Source organism: Oncorhynchus gorbuscha, linkage group LG01 (genome assembly GCF_021184085.1).
Source record: "Oncorhynchus gorbuscha isolate QuinsamMale2020 ecotype Even-year linkage group LG01, OgorEven_v1.0, whole genome shotgun sequence".
Classification (NCBI taxonomy): Eukaryota; Metazoa; Chordata; class Actinopteri; order Salmoniformes; family Salmonidae; genus Oncorhynchus; species Oncorhynchus gorbuscha.
The window spans coordinates 93,175,223-93,194,807 of NC_060173.1; the positions used below are offsets into that span (position 1 = coordinate 93,175,223).

The 19,585-nt window shown below is 44.2% G+C and overlaps 1 protein-coding gene across 3 annotated transcripts; it reads left to right on the forward strand.

The window, feature by feature from the left end:
- Window positions 1–124: 124 nt before the first annotated feature.
- On the forward strand, window positions 125–17,747 carry LOC124046167 (serine/threonine-protein kinase LATS2-like). 3 transcript variants are annotated; one of them, XM_046366249.1, is made up of 10 exons: window positions 125–347; window positions 446–658; window positions 5,345–6,016; window positions 10,744–10,876; window positions 12,465–13,999; window positions 14,371–14,613; window positions 14,745–15,084; window positions 15,193–15,375; window positions 15,481–15,587; window positions 15,712–17,747. In XM_046366249.1, exons 3-10 carry the CDS (start codon window positions 5,663–5,665, stop codon window positions 16,240–16,242), a joined length of 3,426 nt encoding a protein of 1,141 aa, XP_046222205.1. In that variant the 5' UTR covers window positions 125–347; window positions 446–658; window positions 5,345–5,662; the 3' UTR covers window positions 16,243–17,747. The 3 variants fall into 3 exon arrangements, with proteins under 3 accessions (XP_046222205.1, XP_046222214.1, XP_046222223.1); XM_046366258.1 differs by having other exon boundaries at window positions 478–658; XM_046366267.1 differs by lacking the exon at window positions 446–658.
- The last annotated feature ends 1,838 nt before the right edge of the window (window positions 17,748–19,585 follow it).

Consider the following 19,585-nt stretch of genomic DNA (forward strand, 5'->3'; position numbering starts at 1 on the left):
CTAAATGCAAGAATCAATTTCCAAGTTGTATTATTATATAGCTAAATGCATGTAGGAAGCACCGCCTATAATATGTGTGGCGCTGACGTGCATTTGTCCCTCACGTGACTCCTGGAATGTTAACAATGCAGTAAGTGTCGTCCAATTTTGTACTGAATTCTAATTCTGCCTGGAGTTGGGAGAAAATGGAGTCTCTTCATGATATTTACTCGGGCCTACCGTTAAGAGAAAGTTCGATAAATTATCGTATGTGTTGTGCAACAAATGATTGGATTTAAAGTTTCCCGAAAAGTGTATTTGGTTGGATTCCTTATCGGATTAAATCTGAATGATACATCTATCTCATGGTAAGTTAACAACTTCATATTTTGGGAAAGCCTAACTATTTTGATGAAGACACAGAAATACAAGTTATTATTAGTACTGCATTTTATTTAAATTGAAGATAAAGCCTCGGATTTCTTCCAACGCGACCAGCTTTCGGCCAGAGAAAGACTGCTGGGACTGAAATTCTCCCTTCATTGGAATGTCGGGCTGCTCCAGGCTGTGGAGTTGCGTTGCTTCCAGCGCTAAATTGAGAAGGCCCCACGTTCTTTCACTCTCGAAATGTTAAACTAATCACAACCTCGACAAGAAAACCCACGAAGTGATCAATATGGTAAGAATATTGAAACAACCATTTTTTACTTTTCACTGTGATGGACGGGGTTCATATAGTGGCGATTTTAGCATGTAAATCTTGGTGGGACAAACTCGACCAATTATTTTTTTTAGATGTATGCCAGCAAAGCCACTACACAATATTTTATAATGCCTATGGTCTAAAAAGTAAGGGAAATACAACCAGGAGGATCCACTTTTATAGACAATATACCGACGCGCAGACAACGCATTGCGCAAACAAAACAACCCTCGCAATATCAGCTGGAATTACATGGGTCTATTACTGAATTTATTGTTAAAAATATATATATTTGAATGGGAAGAGACTGTCACTGACAAACATGGTTACAGATCCAACAACATTATATAGTATGCTGCTCTGTACCATCACTCATTTATATATCCTTATGTACATATTCTTTATCCCCTTACACTGTGTATAAGACAGTAGTTTTGGAATTGTTAGTTAGATTACTTGTTGGTTATTACTGCATTGTCGGAACTAGAAGCATAAGCATTTCGCTACACTCGCATTAACATCTGCTAACCATGCGTATGTGACAAATACAATTTGATTTGATTTAGTATTCCGTCATCGTGATGAAAAACACATCAGCTCATTATAATACACAAAGTAAGCAAAACAATTAAATCATTCCGTCATTGCCAAAAATGATTAATAAGATACTGAGACCTATATAAGCAATAAAACAATTGAATGTACAAACTATCGCATAATGGAAGGATGAGCATATAAAAGGAAAGCCATAATTTCGATTAAGACAATGAGCAAGTAGTCATAACTATTTGTTCAGCACTTTTGAAATGTACAGCGTCAGAATTCAGAATATGGGCCATTATTACAATATGCTCCCAGTACACCAAGTCAGAACCATAGGATAAATAAGCAGACAAGGAAAGCTCTTACAATATTCAATGATGACATTTCTCTACAACAGGCAATAGGCTACATGTGCACCACCAAGTTAGAACAGTAGGTTAAGTACTGAGGGGGAGAAGGACCAAATAATTAGGGTGAGACACATTGGCTACTAGCAGCTTACTACACATCATATGCTTAAGATAACATTATTAGCTACTGACATACACTATATATACAAAAGTATGTGGATTTAAAAACATATATATTTCAACTTTATTTAACTAGGCAAATCAGTTAAGAACAAATTCTTATTTACAATGATGGCCTACCAAAAGGCAAAAGGCCACCTGCGGGGACGGGGCTGGGATTAAAAATGAATATAAAAATAGGACAAAACACACATCACGACAAGAGACAACACTACATAAAGAGAGACCTAGACAACAACAGAGACAGGCATAAACACTTGACAACACAGCATGGTAGCAACATTCTGAATTCTGTCGCTGTACAACATGGTAGCAGCATAAAACATGGTACAGACATTATTGGGCACAGACAACAGCACAAAGGTTAAGAAGGTAGAGGCAACAACACCCCTTCAAATGACTGGATTTGGTTATTTCAGCCACACCCGTTGCTGACAAGTGTATAAAATCGAGCACACAGCCATGCAATCTCCATAGACAAGAATTGTCAGTAGAGAGGCCTTATTGAAGAGCTCTGTGACTTTCAACGTGCCACCGTCATAGGATGCCACCTTTCTAACAAGTCTAGAGTTGGCCCGGTCAACTGTAAGGGCTGTTATTTGGAAGTGGAATTGTCTAGGAGCAACAGCCGTGAAATGGTAGTCCACACAAGCTCACAAAATTGGACCGGTTCGGTGGATGCCAGGAGAATGCTACCTTCCCGACTGCATAGTGCTAACTGTAAAGTTTGGTGGAGGAGAAATAATGGTCTGTGGATGTTTTTTCATGGTTCGGGCTAGGCCCCTTTAGTTTCAGTGTAGGGAAATCTTAACACTATAGCATACAATGACACACTACAGAATTCTGTGCCTCTAACTTTGTGGCAACAGTTTAGGGAAGGCCCTTTCCTGTTTCAGCATGACAATGCCCCTGTGCACAAAGCAATGTCCATACAGAAATGGTTTGTCGAAATCGGTGTGGAAGAACTTGACTGGCCTGCACAGAGCCCAGACCTCAACCCAATCGAACACCTTTAGGATGAATTGGATCGCCGAATGCGAGCCAGGCCTAATCGCCCAACATCCATGCCCGACCTCACTAATGCTTTTGTGGCTGAATAGAAGCAAGTCCCCGCAGCAATGTTCCATCATCATCTAGTGGAAAGCCTTCACAGAAGAGTAGAAACTGTTATAGCAGCAAAGAGGGACCAACTACATTTGAATGCTCTTGATTTTGGAATGAGATGTTTGACAAGGTATCCACATACTTTTGGTCATGTAGTGGATCTTCCTGGCATATTACATTTATGCAGCAGTATACAAGACATATTTTTGGACTCACCGTTGCTGTGATCACTTGAACATGGCGGTCCTTCTTGTGGGCAAACTTTGTCATCAAAGTTTGTCAATCTCTCGATTTATGGTGCTTTCAAGACAACTGGTAACTCAGTCATGATGTCAGTGATCTTAAGGTCGGAGCTCTAGAAAGAGGCCAGAGTTCCAAGTTTCGAGTTGTCTTGAACACACCAATGTAATTCAACCTGTTTTGGCCCATGGTGTTGCTTGTGAATGTTCATCCTTTTAAACTTGGAAAAGAGACCCTTTCAGACCGATTTTTTAAATATTTTATTTTTTTATTTTTTTATCCATAAATCCAGACTTGGACCACACACCCTCTCCACCTAATAGCAGGCAGGGGAAGCAAAATAGTGATTGCTTCTGAACTCTTGCAGTTAGCCATCGATTCCTTCCAAACCACTCATTATTGAATATGCGATTTCAGACTTGTTGAGCAATGTTTTGTCCAATGGCCCAATGAGCACCGATAGGTTTAATCTATTATTTCTCTTCATATGACAAGGATTGAAATGGATTTGCCAGGAGATTGTCATAATTCATGAGGATGACTGCTTGCTAGCTAAGATTGTGAAAGTATGATGTTGACATGATCAGTCCAATCAAAGCTACGGTAGATATAACGTGATTTGAAGCCATTTTATCTGTGGCCAATGACCTTGAGTGTTCTTGGACAGGCACTTCTCATGTAAATCTATGGCAGCACCCAAGGGGGCCTGAACTGTCTAGCTGTCCCTGTAGATTTGGTGGTGACGTAGTGTCCCCATGAGTGACACAACACTGAGCCAATCACGGCGCAACTGGAGTCGATTACCAACACCTACACTCTGTATTTCCGCTGCCTGTCCCTCCACCACAGAAAGCACTGAGCTGGGCTGAAACACCTGCATTTTGGAGCTGCCTTACTCAAGAAAGAGACCATGTTTGTATGCAGCTTTTTTAAATCAAGGAATTTTTTGGGGGGGACATTGTTTTCAAACTGAGATGTGACATGAATTAATGCCAAAATAACAAGCCAAAAAAGGGTGTTTTTTTTTGTTTGTTTTTTTGCTAAAATGGCCGGGCTCACTTCCTCCTTGCTGTTAGATTCATTATAAGTGTGCATGATGTTCTGTTGGGTCAAATGCAGTCAACAGATTGTTCCAAACAAGCACGATGCGGTGTTCCACTTTGCATCTTAATTAAAATCATTCCAGTTCTTTTATATATTTTGCATGTCAAATCTCAATATTTGGAGAGAAAAAAATCACAATTAGATCTTTTGCCGAGATCAGATAGGTTGATAAGATAATTACTTTATTATCCCGTGGGAAAATGTTGGTTGTGGCTCATTGTATACATAAAAACACACAATCAAACATAGAAAATGACATTATACACGTAGAAAAGCAATCACTGATTCATCTGTACACTATACACATGAGTACACTCTGTCAACTGCCGGCCAGCCCACTGTTCCTACTAGTGGGTTTAAAACATATATGAGCCTTGTAAGTAGGAGACCCTGTCTCTACTCTCCTCTCTGTTGTTTTTCAGTGGAAATCCATTTTTCTGTTGTTTATTTTGGTCCGCTCTGCCCCGTGATGCAATGGTATGAGTTTTCTTGTCGTCACTTGTGGAATGGAATGCTATGGGTCAGATGTGGCACGCAAAGCAAGAATGGGAGCTGAGGTTAAATATTCTGGAGATTGCTATGGTGCTTGGCACTACCATCCTAAATATATATTTGTTTGTTTGTTTCGAAAAACTACACTCACAGTGAGTGCTGTGTTTGTCAGAAAACGCCTCAAACACTCTAAGCTAACCACCTATATTTTAATAATTGTCATAATTGAACATGCCTAAGTTACACAGGTCCAATACATTAATAAAATGTAATATACGATCATACATAAATAATAGGGTTTTACACCACAAAAGCTATGTTACACAATTACACCGCAATAATACATTGTTGTTGCTATGTGACTATTCCATGTGTGCACAGATAAATATGCTTCCTTCACACCTATTATGCCCCAGAGAGTAGCACTGCCACAATAGAATGTAGATGATGTTCTTGGAGATAAAACTGCAAAGGGGTGTTAATATTGGATCACACAGGAGAAGTTCACACACAGTTGATGAGATGTGTATGACTAATGTAACCCTAGGCCACCATGACCACAACCCGACCACACACACACACACACATCTTGACCTAACCCATACAGTGACATTTTAGTAACGTTTTCTGCTCTGGTCTTGCTCCACAGGTACAGAAGGGAGCCAGAGTGGTTTGGGCCAAGGGCATCCTTGTGACCCCTCACATGACTTGGAATAGGAATGAGTGTGATCCCTAAAACACACAACATGGAACGCCAGTTGGAATCCTATCAGTAGGAGCCAGCAACACAGACATAAACAAAAACCTTGACCAAGAGAAAGAGAGGAGGAAACATAATCTCTCCTACTGGAGGGCCTTATCTATTTAGGTCACAGAGTTCCAGAGCAAGCTTACCAGTGTTGTGTCAGTTGTGGGTGTCTGTTTGGGTGTGAGTTCCCTAGGCTAGATACTAAAACAGGGGAGTGTCATGAGGCCCAAGACGTTCCCCGCTGCTCCGTATGTGGGCAACACGCGCCAGCGCCTCCAGGAGATCAAGGAGGGGCTGAAGCAGCCAGCCAAGCTGGTGAGCCAGGCCCTCCATGGGGGCAGCTCCTGGGGTGAGGGGGGCCGCGGGACCGAAAGCAAGGGCAAAGACCCCGGGAGTCGCCAGCAGCAGCTCCGGCCCCCTCAGAAGTTCAACAACTACCAGAACGCTTTGAGAGAGATTCGCAGGTCCCTCATGCCCTTTGCCAATGAGTCTGGCCCCTCTGCCTCCGCCCACCCTGCTGGAGACGTCAACCGACAGATGCTGCAGGAGTTGGTCAATGCTGGCTGTGACCAGGTGAGGACTGGAGAGTGAGTGAGTGTCTGTGCGCTTTCAAGTGGGAGAATCTGCTCAGGTCTGTATCAATGTCTCAGCTTAAATGCTGGTTCTATAATCATGTCCTGTAAGTGCCTAACATAACTCACAAATGTGGATGTTGAAAGCGCCATTCAATGTCATAATGTCCAGAGTACAGTACAATGGTTACATAATGTGGAACGCAGAAATGTTAAAATATCAGTTGGTTTCTTCATCCTCTTTTGGAACGAGTGAATGTCTTGTCCACTCCAGAGAGATAGAAGAGGAGAGCGAAGGTTTCTGCAGGAAATTGTCAGCTCACACATGCTCACCTTTCGCCTAAAGAAATAAAGCCTACTATATTTCAGATATGGATAGCCTTATTACAGGGATGCAAATTCTCTGAGTATTTCTAAGTAATAAGGGTCAGGCTGTTCAGCAGAGTTCAGTCTCTTTAAACACCAATAACTGGCCAAAGATCAGGGCATTTTAAAGGGCTCTGTGTGTTCCAAGCACTTGGACTGGCCAGATACCAGTTACTATAATCAGACTCAATACTGTGGTTGAAGTCTTCAGGTCAGGCCTGAGGACAGGCCCTCTGTGATGGCAACAAATCTCTCTTTAAAGAATGCTTAACTCAAGTCAGTGCTAGGGGAAAAACGCTCCTCAGACCTCGGCACAGTAGAATTGGAGATAGTGGGGCGAGAGGGAGGGAAGAAAGACACAAGCCAGATAGATGCAACTCTTTTCCTGCCTACTGACTTTGACTGTCTGTCGTCTGGCTTTCACCATCATAGTGATGGATTATAGATATGGTGTCTCAGTGAGCGACGCTGTGGTCGCCTGGCACTGTGTTTGTCCTAGGACGGCCTCCTCAAGTTAACCCAGTCGGACCGAGGAACGGGTCCAGTTAAGACATTAACAACAACATTATGACCATTTAGCAACTTCATCAGTCCTCAGCCCTTTACATAAATGCTTTTAGTCTTCTGGACCAGCCACCAGGCGTGTCGTATGATGGACGGTCCTGGTCTTTTTAGGCGACTGTAACCTAGGGGCCACTGAACAGACCATTGTGTGTGGGCCCGGGCCTGTATTTTCCTACACATTCCACAGCCATAATGGCCACTGTAGTGAGTGGCCTCTAGTCTCAACCCCCCTCCATCCGCAAGGGCCCTCTGGCCTTATTCTTATCAGCAGCCTCTCCTCCTCCAGCCACAAATTACACAGCGCTGTGGCAAGTTACATAATCACAGTAAAAGAGGAAATGTTTTGGTGGGGAGCGAGGAGGGGCCACTGGGAGGGGTGGAGTGTGGAGGAGCTCTTTTCCTCTCCTCCACCTTCCTTCATGTGTACAGCGGCTGCACTATTACTGTACGAGGGGCGGGCCAGGCGGAGTGGAGGGGAGCAGGAATCTTATGCACACTAAGCATATTAAACCTCTGACATATGAAATGATGTGGTCGCTGCCTTTATGTAATGATGAGGTTAACAGGATGTGACAGAGGCCTTGTGTGTGTGTGTTTGAGATAACTCCCTGGCTTGTTGCTGTAGCCATTATAACAAGGGTGCAAATGTGGTTGAGGATATTTTAGGCACATGAGTCTAGTAGACAAACATAGGGAGAAGTTGAGAGTATGTGAGAGGGAAGGAGAGCAATGGGAGGAAAAGACCCAAAAATACAGATTTCCAAATAGCTGGAATTCTTTACTTCCAGGCCTGTGGAAGTGAGTGTTTATTTTCGGTTTCCTGTGCCTGTACGCTAGTATGTGTGTGTGTTATGCGTGAGGGAAATGGAGGGAAAGAGTGTGTTTTGGTTCAGTGATATGGGCAGGCCCACTCTGATGTACACACACATTGTGTAGAATATCTGTGGCTCCGTTGTTTCCTGGTTCTGAGAGCTGATAGTGCTCTGTCGCTATGCAGCCCTGTTTTTAAACCCTTAAGTTTTCTCCCTGCAAATGGAAGCACCCAGTCTGTGTCAGAACCTGTGAACACACAATAGCTGCATTAGTCTCTTTAAACTAGTTTAAAGTCCACTTCAGTCCTTAAAATGTGTTTAGCCCTAGTTATGGTTGTTGCGGTGACTGCCATGACTGCAGTCAAATTCTAAGTGACCGTTGAGTCATCTGTAACCTCCTCTTATGCACTCTGGATATGCGTTAGTAGTACCCAACTCGCTAACAATCTTCAGGTCGCAAATGGCCTGGTAGTCAGGGCTCTATTGACCCTCTAACCACTCTGACATAAACACAATCTAAAACTAAAACAATATCTGCTTCTAAAACTCACCTCACTGTGATGATCAATTTGAAGAAAGAAATTCAACAACGGGTTGAAACTGAGTGGAAAACATGGTTGTTGTGGATATTGCTTCAAAGTCTAATACAAAGAAATAGACAGCACTTTCTAAGGTAATGATTCATTCAAAACATCCATATGCATCTACTGTATCTTGACTATGCTGCTCTGTACCATCACTCATTCATATATCTTTATGTACATATTATTTATCCCCTTACACTGTGTTATTACTGCATTGTCGGAACTAGAAGCACAAGCATTTCGCTACACTCGCATTAACATCTGCTAACCATGTGTATGTGACAAATAAAATTGGATTTAATTTGAGAACTTATGCATATTCATAGGCCCAAGCCTAAATGAGTCGAAGACACCCCCCCAACAAAACAGAATTAACATTTCTGTGCTGTTATACAATACATAGCCTTCTGCATATTACACAAAAATACTGATTTTATGATATCTTTGGTATATAATTGGTCTATCCTAAATTGAGTTAGTCTACAGTATGTAGTGAATTTGTATTTGAATAGCCTAGTAATAGGGCATTTTATTTATTTTCATAGTTAATAGGCTGACACATGACCTTATAGCTAGAGAATATCTCACTACTGTGCATTTCCATCTCCTCCCCTCTCTTCTTCATTCCTTTCTCCAGCGCACAGAGAGAGGGGGTGGCAACAGTTTCATGAAATGTTTAGGTGTGAAAACATGTTACTATCGATGTTCCCAAACAGATTTCACTTGGTTTCCCAACTGAAGCTCTGAGTAGCTGTAGAAACAGGGTGGGAACAGAGCCCATGGCATACAGTTTGGGCAGAATATCACCAGTTGCGCGTGGTGAAGTAACCGGAGTAGCCTAAACAAACCAGCGGGAAAGTGGCCTCAATTTCTGCCCATTTGATAATGGGACATTGTAAATCAAAACTAATTTTACATATTAGTAAAGACAAAATTAAACTTAGTCTATATAGTCTGATGGGTAAAATTAGAACATATTTTTGCGACATTCTAAAGTCCTCTATCCTATAGTTTAATCATGCAGCCCATATATCTTTTGATTTCTAAGACATTTTAAGGTTTGTATCATTCTCAACTACAGTTGACAAATAAGTCTAAATCTAGTGAATAGGACCTGTTTCAAATGATTACTTTTACGCTCAACATAGCCACTTCATATGTGCACTCTCACTCCATGAATTTGAAAAATATACTTTCTATTTTATTCAGCTGTTCAATTATATTCTTATTACTATAAAATAATATCAAATAATGGAACATGACTCATAAGCATATCTTGTCTGCTAAATTAACAAGCCTACAGCCTATGGCATGGCACATAGCCAGATAACATACAGTAGGCCAACTCACATTTTGTTCTTCTGAAATACATTTTCTTCAAATAATAATGTTTCTTTAGACCTGCTGAAAATACATTAATTGGTGATGGTATATATTAAATTGATTTATAACTTTTCTTTCATGCAGACGTTCCAAAGGCGCACATCAGCAGCTTGTATGCGTGGAGGTCTGGAGATGCTAAACGTGTTTATGTTAATTAATGGTCAATTATCTTGAGACCGGCAGTCTTTATGCATGACAATAACCGGCTGACACAAATTAATGACCGCCACAACCCTAGCCCTAGTTTATTTTCTGTCAAATGTAATATTCATATTCAACATCATCAAGATTAGTCTTGATTCTATGTTTTAAACAACAACCTCCAGTGGTTCTTTCAGATGAGCAGTAGGATTTGGTTGAAGTTCTCCAATTTACCAGCGGAGGCAGTGTGGGGCTGAATGCCTGTGTTGACTGAGGGCCACACTGAGGTATGGGTTGAATGTCTTTAGAGTGAGGTCATATGACATTAAGGGGTATTTCCTCATGTAGGTGTGGGTCGGCTAGTTAAAGAACGGTCACAGCTTGTGTCGTTTTTATTTTCACGTCTCACTCACTGATGTTTAATGGCTGTTGTTGTTTGTACGCTGCCTATCAGCCAGTATGAAAATAGTAGGATAACCTGCACGATCTTTATATAAATCCTAAAATATGTACTACAGTATGGTACAGGACTGTCACCGTAGAGGTCCTTGTCATAAAAATAGCGTGCTGTTGAAATGTTGAAAGAATGTAAAAGGGAAGGTTCTCTGTTGTTGTGTGTGTGGCTCAGGAAGTGGCTGGTGCATGACCCCAGTAGAAGAGGATGCAGGTGCAAGGCCTGCTGAGGGGCTGTTTAAATCATCGTGTCCTTATGTGTGCATGGTTGACAATAGAAGAGATAATGACAACAGATGAGGCTATACACTATCTGGCACTAAAATAATGCAATCTGTTCCACAAAATGAGATGGATGAGTGTCATCAGTCACAGTCTCTCAATGATTTATCAGTGTCTTTTCAACACCGTTGTTTTGCCACCAGGAAATGGCGGTGCGGGCTCTGAAGCAGACGGGCAGCAGAAACATCGAGGCTGCTCTGGAGTACATCAGTAAGATGGGATACCTGGACCCCCGCAATGAACTCATCGTCCAGGTCATCAAACAGACCTCACCAGGTAATACAACTCATGCACATACAGTGCATTCGGGAAGTATTCAGATCCCTTTACTTGTTCCACATTTCATAAATGTACAGTCTTATTCTAAAAAAGGATTAAATTGGTGACAAAGCTACAACAGGTTGATAGAAATGTTTGCAAATGTATTAAAAGTAAAAAACTGAAATATGACATTTACATAAGTATTCAGACCCTTTACTCAGTACTTTGTTGAAACACCTTTGGCAGTGATTACAGCCACGAGCCTTCTTGGGTATGACTCTACAAGCTTGGTACACCTGTATTTGGGGAGTTTATCCCATTCATCTCTGCAGATATTCTCAAGATCTGTCTCCAGAGATGTTCGATCGGGCTCAAGGACATTCAGAGACTTGTCCTGAAGCCACTGCTGTGTTGTCTTGGCTGTGTGCTTAGGGTCGTTGTCCTGTTGGAAGGTGAACCTTCATCCCAGTATGAGGTCCTGAGCGCTCTGGAGCAGGTTTTCATCAAGGATCACTCTGTACTTTGCTCCATTCATCTTTCCCTCGATCCTGACGAGTCTCTCAGTCCCTGCAGCTTAAAAACATCCCCACAGCATGATGCTGCCACCACCATGCTTCACCGTAGGGATGGTGCCAGGTTTCTTCCAGATGTGACGCTTGGCATTCAGGCCAAATAGTTCAACTTGGGTTAATCAGAGCAGAGAATCTTGTTTCTCATGGTCTGAGAGTTCTTTAGGTGCAAACTCCAAGCAGGCTGTCATGTGCCTTTTACTGAGGAGTGGCTTTTGTTTGGCCACTACCATAAAGGCCTGATTGGTGGAGTGCTGCAGTGATGTTGGTCCTTCTGGAAGATTCTCTCATTTCCACAGAGGAACTCTGGATGTCTGTCGGAGTGACCATGGGGTTCTTGGTCATCTCCCTGACCAAGGCCCTTCTACCCGATTGCTCAGTTTGGCGGGGCGTCCAGCTTTTGGAAGAGTCTTGGTGGTTACAAACTTCTTCCATTTAAGAATGATGGAGGCCACTGTGTTCTTGGGGACCTTCAATGCTGCAGACATTTTTGGTACCCTACCCCAGATTCTTAAATAAAGGTAAAATAAAAAATAAAAATCTGTGCCTCGACACAATCCTGTCTCGGAGCTCTACGGACAATTCCTTCGACCTCATGGCTTGATATTTGCTCTGACATGCATTGTCAACTGTGGGACCTTATATAGACAAGTGTGTGCCTTTCCAAATCATGTCAAGTCAATTGTAGAAACATCTCAAGGATGATAAATGGAAACAGGATGCACCTGAGCTCATTTTTGAATCTCATAGCAATACTTATCTAAATAAGATATTTCTAGTTTTTATTTGTAATACATTTGCAAAAATGTCTAAAAACCTGATTTCACTTTGTCATTATGGGTTATTGTGTGTAGATTAATGAGGAAAATGTTTTATTTAATCCATTTTAGAATAAGGCTGAAATGTAGCAAAATGTGGGAAAAGTGAAGGGGTCTGAATAGTATCCGAATGCACGGTACATTCTAAATATGCACATAAAGTTTGAAATGCAGTAAGGATATGAAATCACTCCCCACTATGATTTCTGTCCACAGGCAAAGGGGGCATTCCAAACTCAATGGACCACAGACCACCATTGGAGGGAACAAGTGAGGGCGCCATGCCTCCCTACCACCAGATGGGGGCGCCAATGTATGAGGGTGCTGGTTATGGGCCAGAGGGCACCTACATGGGCACCTCTCCTGTTATGAACTACATGATGCCCCCCTCGGTCGTGGTACAGGGCCCTGCCATAGGTAACCCCATGGGACGCCCTCTCAGCATGGGAGCCTACACTCCAGCCATGGCAGCCTACCCTCCAGCCAATCCAGGGAACCCCATGTATACCCCAGGCACCACGCAGAATGCCTATCCAGGCAGTATGGAGCAGGCCATGATGGGCTACAGCGTCCCCAGCCAGCCCCTGCAGCTCCAGCCCCAGGCACCAGGAGGCCCTGTCCCAGGTCCCCACTACGACTATGGCCACGTCCGGCCTCACATGTTGGAGCCCTCAAGCTACGGCGTGCAGAGGAGTGCCTCCTTCCAGAACAAGATGCCGCCGCTGGCACCCGACAACTACGTCAACATGCAGGGGAAAGGGGTCATGGGCCAGAATGGGGGAGGGTACCCTCCTAACATGTACATACCGCCCCACCCCCAGCAGTCCAGCCCAACCTCACACCAGGTCCACATGATGTCCCGCTCACCCGGTGGAGCCGCCGCTGCCCTGGGTCCAGATTTCTCTGACCTGCTCACACCCTCTAGAGCCAGCCTTAACCTGGACCTGTACGAGCAGCACCAGCACCACTGGGCCGGTCCCCAGGGGCCTGAGGGGGCCCCTCCAGCCAGGCAGCCCCAGCCTCAGGGGCCCTTCCGGGGAGAGGTGCGGGTCCCCAGTAGGACCAACTCCTTCAACAACCGGTCAGTGCCCCCAAACAACGTCCGACCCACCCTGGTCACCCCAGCTCCCGGCAAGCAGGACCCGTCCCTGGGACAACCCAACACCATCACGGCGGTGACTTCGCCCCCCATCCAGCAGCCAGTCAAGAGCATCCGAGTAATGAGGCCCGAGCCGAAGACTGCTGTGGGGCCATGTCACCCTGGCTGGTTGGCTGCTCAGGAAGCATCTGAGCCCCTCGCCTACATGCCTGAAGAGGCCTACTCTCTGGAGCATGCCCAGGAGACCCGCTGTCCACCACCTCCCTACCCCAAAACCCTGCACATGTCTGGGGCTGCTTCAGAGGCAGGGCCCCTGGAGGGACCAGGAGGAGCTATGTGTGGAGCCCCAGACCTCAACACTCCTTCTAGGCCACATGGTGGTAGTGGAGGAGGAAAGGCAGAGGAGAGCCAGGTGAAAGAGAAGACCAAGTCTGGGAAAGGAGAGAAGGCAGTGAAAAACAAGAAGCAGATCCAGACATCGCCGGTGCCGGTGAGGAAGAATGGACGTGATCAGGAGAAGAGGGAGTCGCGCATTAAAAGCTACTCGCCATTCGCCTTCAAGTTCTACATGGAGCAGCATGTGGAGAATGTGATGAAGACCCATCAGCAGAAACTGAACCGCAGGCTGCAGCTAGAGCAGGAGATGTCCAAGGTGAGACCGAGAGAGACCTAAAGGTTTTGAGGACCTGTGTTGTCCTCAAGACCCTACACCTCGAAAACCCTACATGTCTAGAATGGGAGTCAATGAGTTCATGGCTTTATATGTAACAGCTTGTCCAAAACATTTAGAAAAACAATTACTCAGGGTCAGTCCTTTTGATAGAATGTTATGAAATCATACAAACAAAAAATGGCTTTTACTAGTCAAGTAATAGATTAGATATGTTTTTCCCCTACATTCACAGTTGATTGAGACATTGGCAATTCAAATATAAAATATAATATAATTGTAGTAAGGTATGTATACAGTATCTTACCAAGGCAACTCAACCTTTTTTATTCTTCCCCTCCCCCTTCCTCCAGGCTGGCCTATCAGAGGCGGAGCAGGAGCAGATGAGGAAGATGCTTAACCAGAAGGAGTCCAACTACAACCGGCTGCGCCGTGCCAAGATGGACAAGGCCATGTTTATCAAGATCAAGACGTTGGGCATCGGGGCCTTCGGTGAGGTGTGCCTGACCCGCAAGGTGGACACGGGAGCCCTGTACGCCATGAAGACGCTGCGCAAGAAGGACGTGCTCAACCGCAACCAGGTGGCCCACGTCAAGGTAAAGCTGAAGGCAAATTATCATGATGACGCGTTGCACCTGGTGATGTTTCCATGTTATTGTGATGCCAAAAGCACATTTCAGCGTTTGGTGTGGAATGGACAATAAAGTTTTTTCTTATTATTTCTAAGGCTGAGCGTGACATCCTGGCGGAGGCAGACAACGAGTGGGTGGTCCGTCTGTACTACTCGTTCCAGGACCGGGACAGCCTCTACTTTGTCATGGACTACATCCCCGGAGGAGACATGATGAGCCTGCTGATCCGCATGGGCATCTTCCCCGAGCCACTGGCATGCTTCTACGTGGCTGAGCTGACGCTGGCCATCGAGAGTGTCCACAAGATGGGCTTCATCCACCGCGACATCAAGCCGGACAACATCCTCATCGACCTGGACGGACACATCAAGTTGACCGACTTTGGCCTCTGCACTGGCTTCCGCTGGACGCACAACTCCAAGTACTATCAGAAAGGTGAGCAGGGGACAAGACAAAGGACAAGTTCTTTCACTGCGTAGATGCTTTTGTATAGACTGCTTTCCCATGATATGATCTATATGTAATATCCTCTCCTCTCTCCAGGGAGCCATATCAGACAGGACAGCATGGAGCCCAGTGACTTCTGGGACGACGTGTCCAACTGTCGTTGTGGCGACCGGCTGCAGACCTTAGAGCAGCGGGCGACACGGCAACACCAGCGCTGCCTGGCACACTCCCTGGTGGGCACGCCCAACTACATCGCCCCTGAGGTGTTGTTGCGCAAAGGTGAGGGCAACACCGGGCATGGTGGAGTAGTTGTATGTTTGATATATGAAATAAAGAAGTGTATTATGATCTTGTTAGTGAGCAGTTTTGGTGTTGTCCTTGCAGGGTACACCCAGCTGTGTGACTGGTGGAGTGTGGGAGTGATCTTGTTTGAGATGCTGGTGGGACAGCCCCCCTTCCTGGCCCCGACACCCACTGAGACACAGATTAAGGTTAGTAGTCAGTCGACTCACGGCTCAGTAAAACTACTGAATGTGGAAATACCATATCACTCCTCAATTGCAGCTCTGAAACATACTGTATCCTCACGGTCTCCCCCTTCCCTTTCCTCTTCAGGTGATAAACTGGGAGAGCACTCTGCAGGTGCCCCCGCAGATCAAGCTCAGCCCCGAGGCTGTCGACATCATCGGCCGTCTCTGCTGCTCCCCAGAGGAACGTCTTGGGAGCAACGGCGCCGGCGAGATCAAAACTCATCCCTTCTTTGACCAGATGGACTTCTCCAGCAACCTGCGCACCCAGCCCGCCCCCTACCGGCCCAAGATTGCCCACCCCATGGACACTTCCAACTTCGACCCAGTGGAGGATGAAGGGGGTCCCGGGGCGTGGAGTGATAGCGGAGACAGCACCCGGGCCTGGGAGACCCTCTGCACCCCACACGGGAAACACCCGGAGCACGCCTTCTACGAGTTCACCTTCCGCAGGTTCTTTGATGACAACGGCTGCCCCTTCCGCTATCCCAAGCCCCCAGAGACCAGCCACAGCCAGGGGCCTCCCAGCCACAGCGGAGCCAGCAGCATGGGCCCTGAGGAGGAAGAGGATGAGGAGGAGGAAGAGCAGGGGGAGGGCTGTGAGCCTGTGTATGTGTAGAAGAGCCAAGACTGTTGGCTTTCTAAACCATGCCCACCTCTCTCTTTCTCTCTCGCTGTCTCTCTCCAGCAAATCAACACTCAGCACCTGGGACCCTGTCTGCCAACTTCCCATCTACCACTGTGAATGTATGTTCATGTGTGTGTGAGTGCCTCTGTATATGTGGTTTTGAGAGACTGAGAGCGAGTGAGATACTGAGAACAGGACGGACTGACATCTGTTCAACAATTCAAGCACTACTGTGTGGAATCTACAGCGTGAGCAGAGACTACAGTAAGAACCCCTGATCTGGGACCAAGAAACAACTAACTGTACAAGGGCTAGGCATGGGATAATGATGCCAGAGGACTGTTATGAAAAAAGACTCATCAGAACAGGTAGTTCTTCTAAAAGGTTCCCACTGCACTGTGGAGGTTTACAAAAGTGTTCAGATAAGAGTGTGACGCTGGGACCGTGACCATGCGTGTTTCTAGTGGTCATAGTGCTCTATCCCATTCCTTCCGCCCTGGGTCTTACAGAGATCACTTCTTCCAGGTTGACCTTACCCCATGAAGTAAACACAAACACTTGCTGTTTCATGGGTTGCTTGTCTCTTCCTTTCTGAGACTTAGGCACTAGAACCAGTGTGTGCTTTGGAGACTGAGCTGGATGTTAGGTTGGACTGGACTGAATTAACTAGCGGGAAGAATCAAAACGCAACACTTCTCACACAGCTGTGACAAAATAAGCTACCAAAATACACATACACATACACACTTTGCAGGATGGTTGAACTACACAATCTAGGAGGGGGCAATGAGATTGTCCTCTGCAGCTAGCCACCTGAAGTCCTCTAAAACCACAGGGTTATCTTACACATTTCTATGTTGTTTGGATGTCTGACATGGCAGTCTAGAGATTCCCCCAAGGTTAACTAGCTGTGTGTCTCCTACCTTCAACTTCACACACATTCTTTTCCTCCAAATAGGTGATGTGGGATGCCGCCATCTTGTGGTTAGAGAGCCACTATGTTGTTCCCTTACCACCCCTAAATGATTCTGTTTTGAGTGTCAGACCCAGGGGAATGGATGTGATGGGGAAATACTCGTAGGAACAACAACAAATTCCTTTGTTTGACCAGCTGCCAGATCCATGGATGATATTGTTATTTGAGTCAATCAATTCCTTTCTCGGTATTATTATGATGACTATGTTTTATTGAGCTAGTTCTGAGGAAGGTGAACTACAAGTGTGAATCATTGCATTGTTGTGGATATGGGTCGTGTGATTACATACATGTTTGGTAAGCAGTCACACGCCTATCCATGTCTCAACACAACACATACAGTACACCTGCTCTAAGACTCATGTACTGTTTGGTAAGCAGTCACACGCCTATACATGTCTCAACACAACACATACAGTACACCTGCTCTAAGACTCATGTACTGTTTGGTAAGCAGTCACGCCTATCCATGTCTCAACACAACACATACAGTACACCTGCTCTAAGACTGTCATGTACTGTTTGAAGCGTTATCCATGTCTCAACACAACACATGCACCTGCTCTAAGACTTTACTGTTTGGTAGCCACATCCATGAACACAACACATTTGCTCTAAGACTGTCCAACCTGCTAGTGCACATTGACACTTCCAACCTGCAGTGCACCACTTATAGAGTTAACACATCCAAGTGTCCACACAGTCTCCTCGGTCTGTCTGGAGACATGGCAGAAACATGTGATAGTATGACTATGTGCAATACAGAAAATACAATATATCCTTTTGTAAACACTTACAATTATCCTTTTGGTTTTTTTAATACTGAAACACGCTATGTACAAATATATATTATATTGGTTTATATATTTTCCGTATAGTTACATGACCCAATGCTGCTTATTATTGTGATTAATATTATTATTTGCATTTTTATCATTATTTCATGTATACGTACTTCTTTCCTTTTTGTGTAAAAAGAAGTGTGGGTTTGATTGCCAGTGTGTTTGAGTTTGAAAGTGCTTTTATCAATGAATGTTGGTGCATGTCTATTCACCACAAGATGATGTTGATGATCAGTGTTTGTGCAGAATAACGACAGCAGCATTCCTGCTCTCTGCAACTGGGCCGGCCCTGTGTGTAGGAGAGTAGGGATGGAAGAGGGAGAGACAGACGGTGATAGAGAAAGATGTGTTTCAGAGACAAAAGGAAAGCTGGGCAGGATTGGTTATAAAGTGTCAAATATATGAATAAATAGCCTCCTTTGTATTACAAGCCCAAGTATGGTAAATGACAGACTATTATTGGTACATTTTAATGCATCCTAATGACCACAGGTTAATTTGACCATTAATATTATGCTTGTGTTACAGAATTGTTGTTATGCAGTGGAGCACTGCTCAAAGCAGGAAATGCTTTATTTTCTCCAATATCTCCATATGCTTATTGACAATCAACCATTGACGCAGTCCTGTATGTCCAACTGAATAACAGTATTCCATATGTGATTGCATACTGACGGAAGGGTCAAGAAGTTGCAAGTTCTGCCGTAAGTCAATTCCCAAACATTCTAAGTGCACCAATATGTATCTCAAAGATTAGATTTGTTACATAATATGAGGGAAATATTTTAAACAATGACAATTGTTTAAACGTGCCATTAATGTTTTTGCTCACTTGCATGACAAAATTAATTGAAATGGACATGTTTTTAATAAAATGCCTCATGTCTTCAGGATTGGGCATCAAATTCACTTAATTTGATCATCGTTGTCAGCGCAAGTGGGATTGCCAATCCACCAGGATGGACTACTCAGTGAAAAATAGCTTTAAAAAGAAACTGCTCACTGAGGCAAGTTTTCTCGTGTGTATGAGTGTTTTGTATTAGGTGTGCTGTGGATGATGTGTGGTTTCCCTGTATCTGAGTTTTGAAAGTGATGACTGACAATCTTTGACTGATTTGAGATCTTATGTAATGACTCATGATGGGATTTTAAAAAATCTATGTACCTTTTTGTATTTTTACTCTCGGGAGTTTCTCATGTCTTTGATCCTCCTTAATGTATAGTACAATTTTGTTACTCTTGAATATATATTTATACAGATATACATATTTTTTGGTATCTATATTCTTTTTAATTTCCTCTGAGCTAATGTTCGAACCTCTTTGTCTACAGTATTATAGACAATATAATTTGGACAGTATATCACCTTTTTTTACATATGTATGAAATTGAAAACATGCTTTCACTGTCCTCACGTGTAAAATATATGTATAAATTTAAATTAACCAGCTTTGACTTGTTGTAATTCCAAAGCCTCAAACAATGTTGCCTGGCTGAATAATATGATTGAATCTTG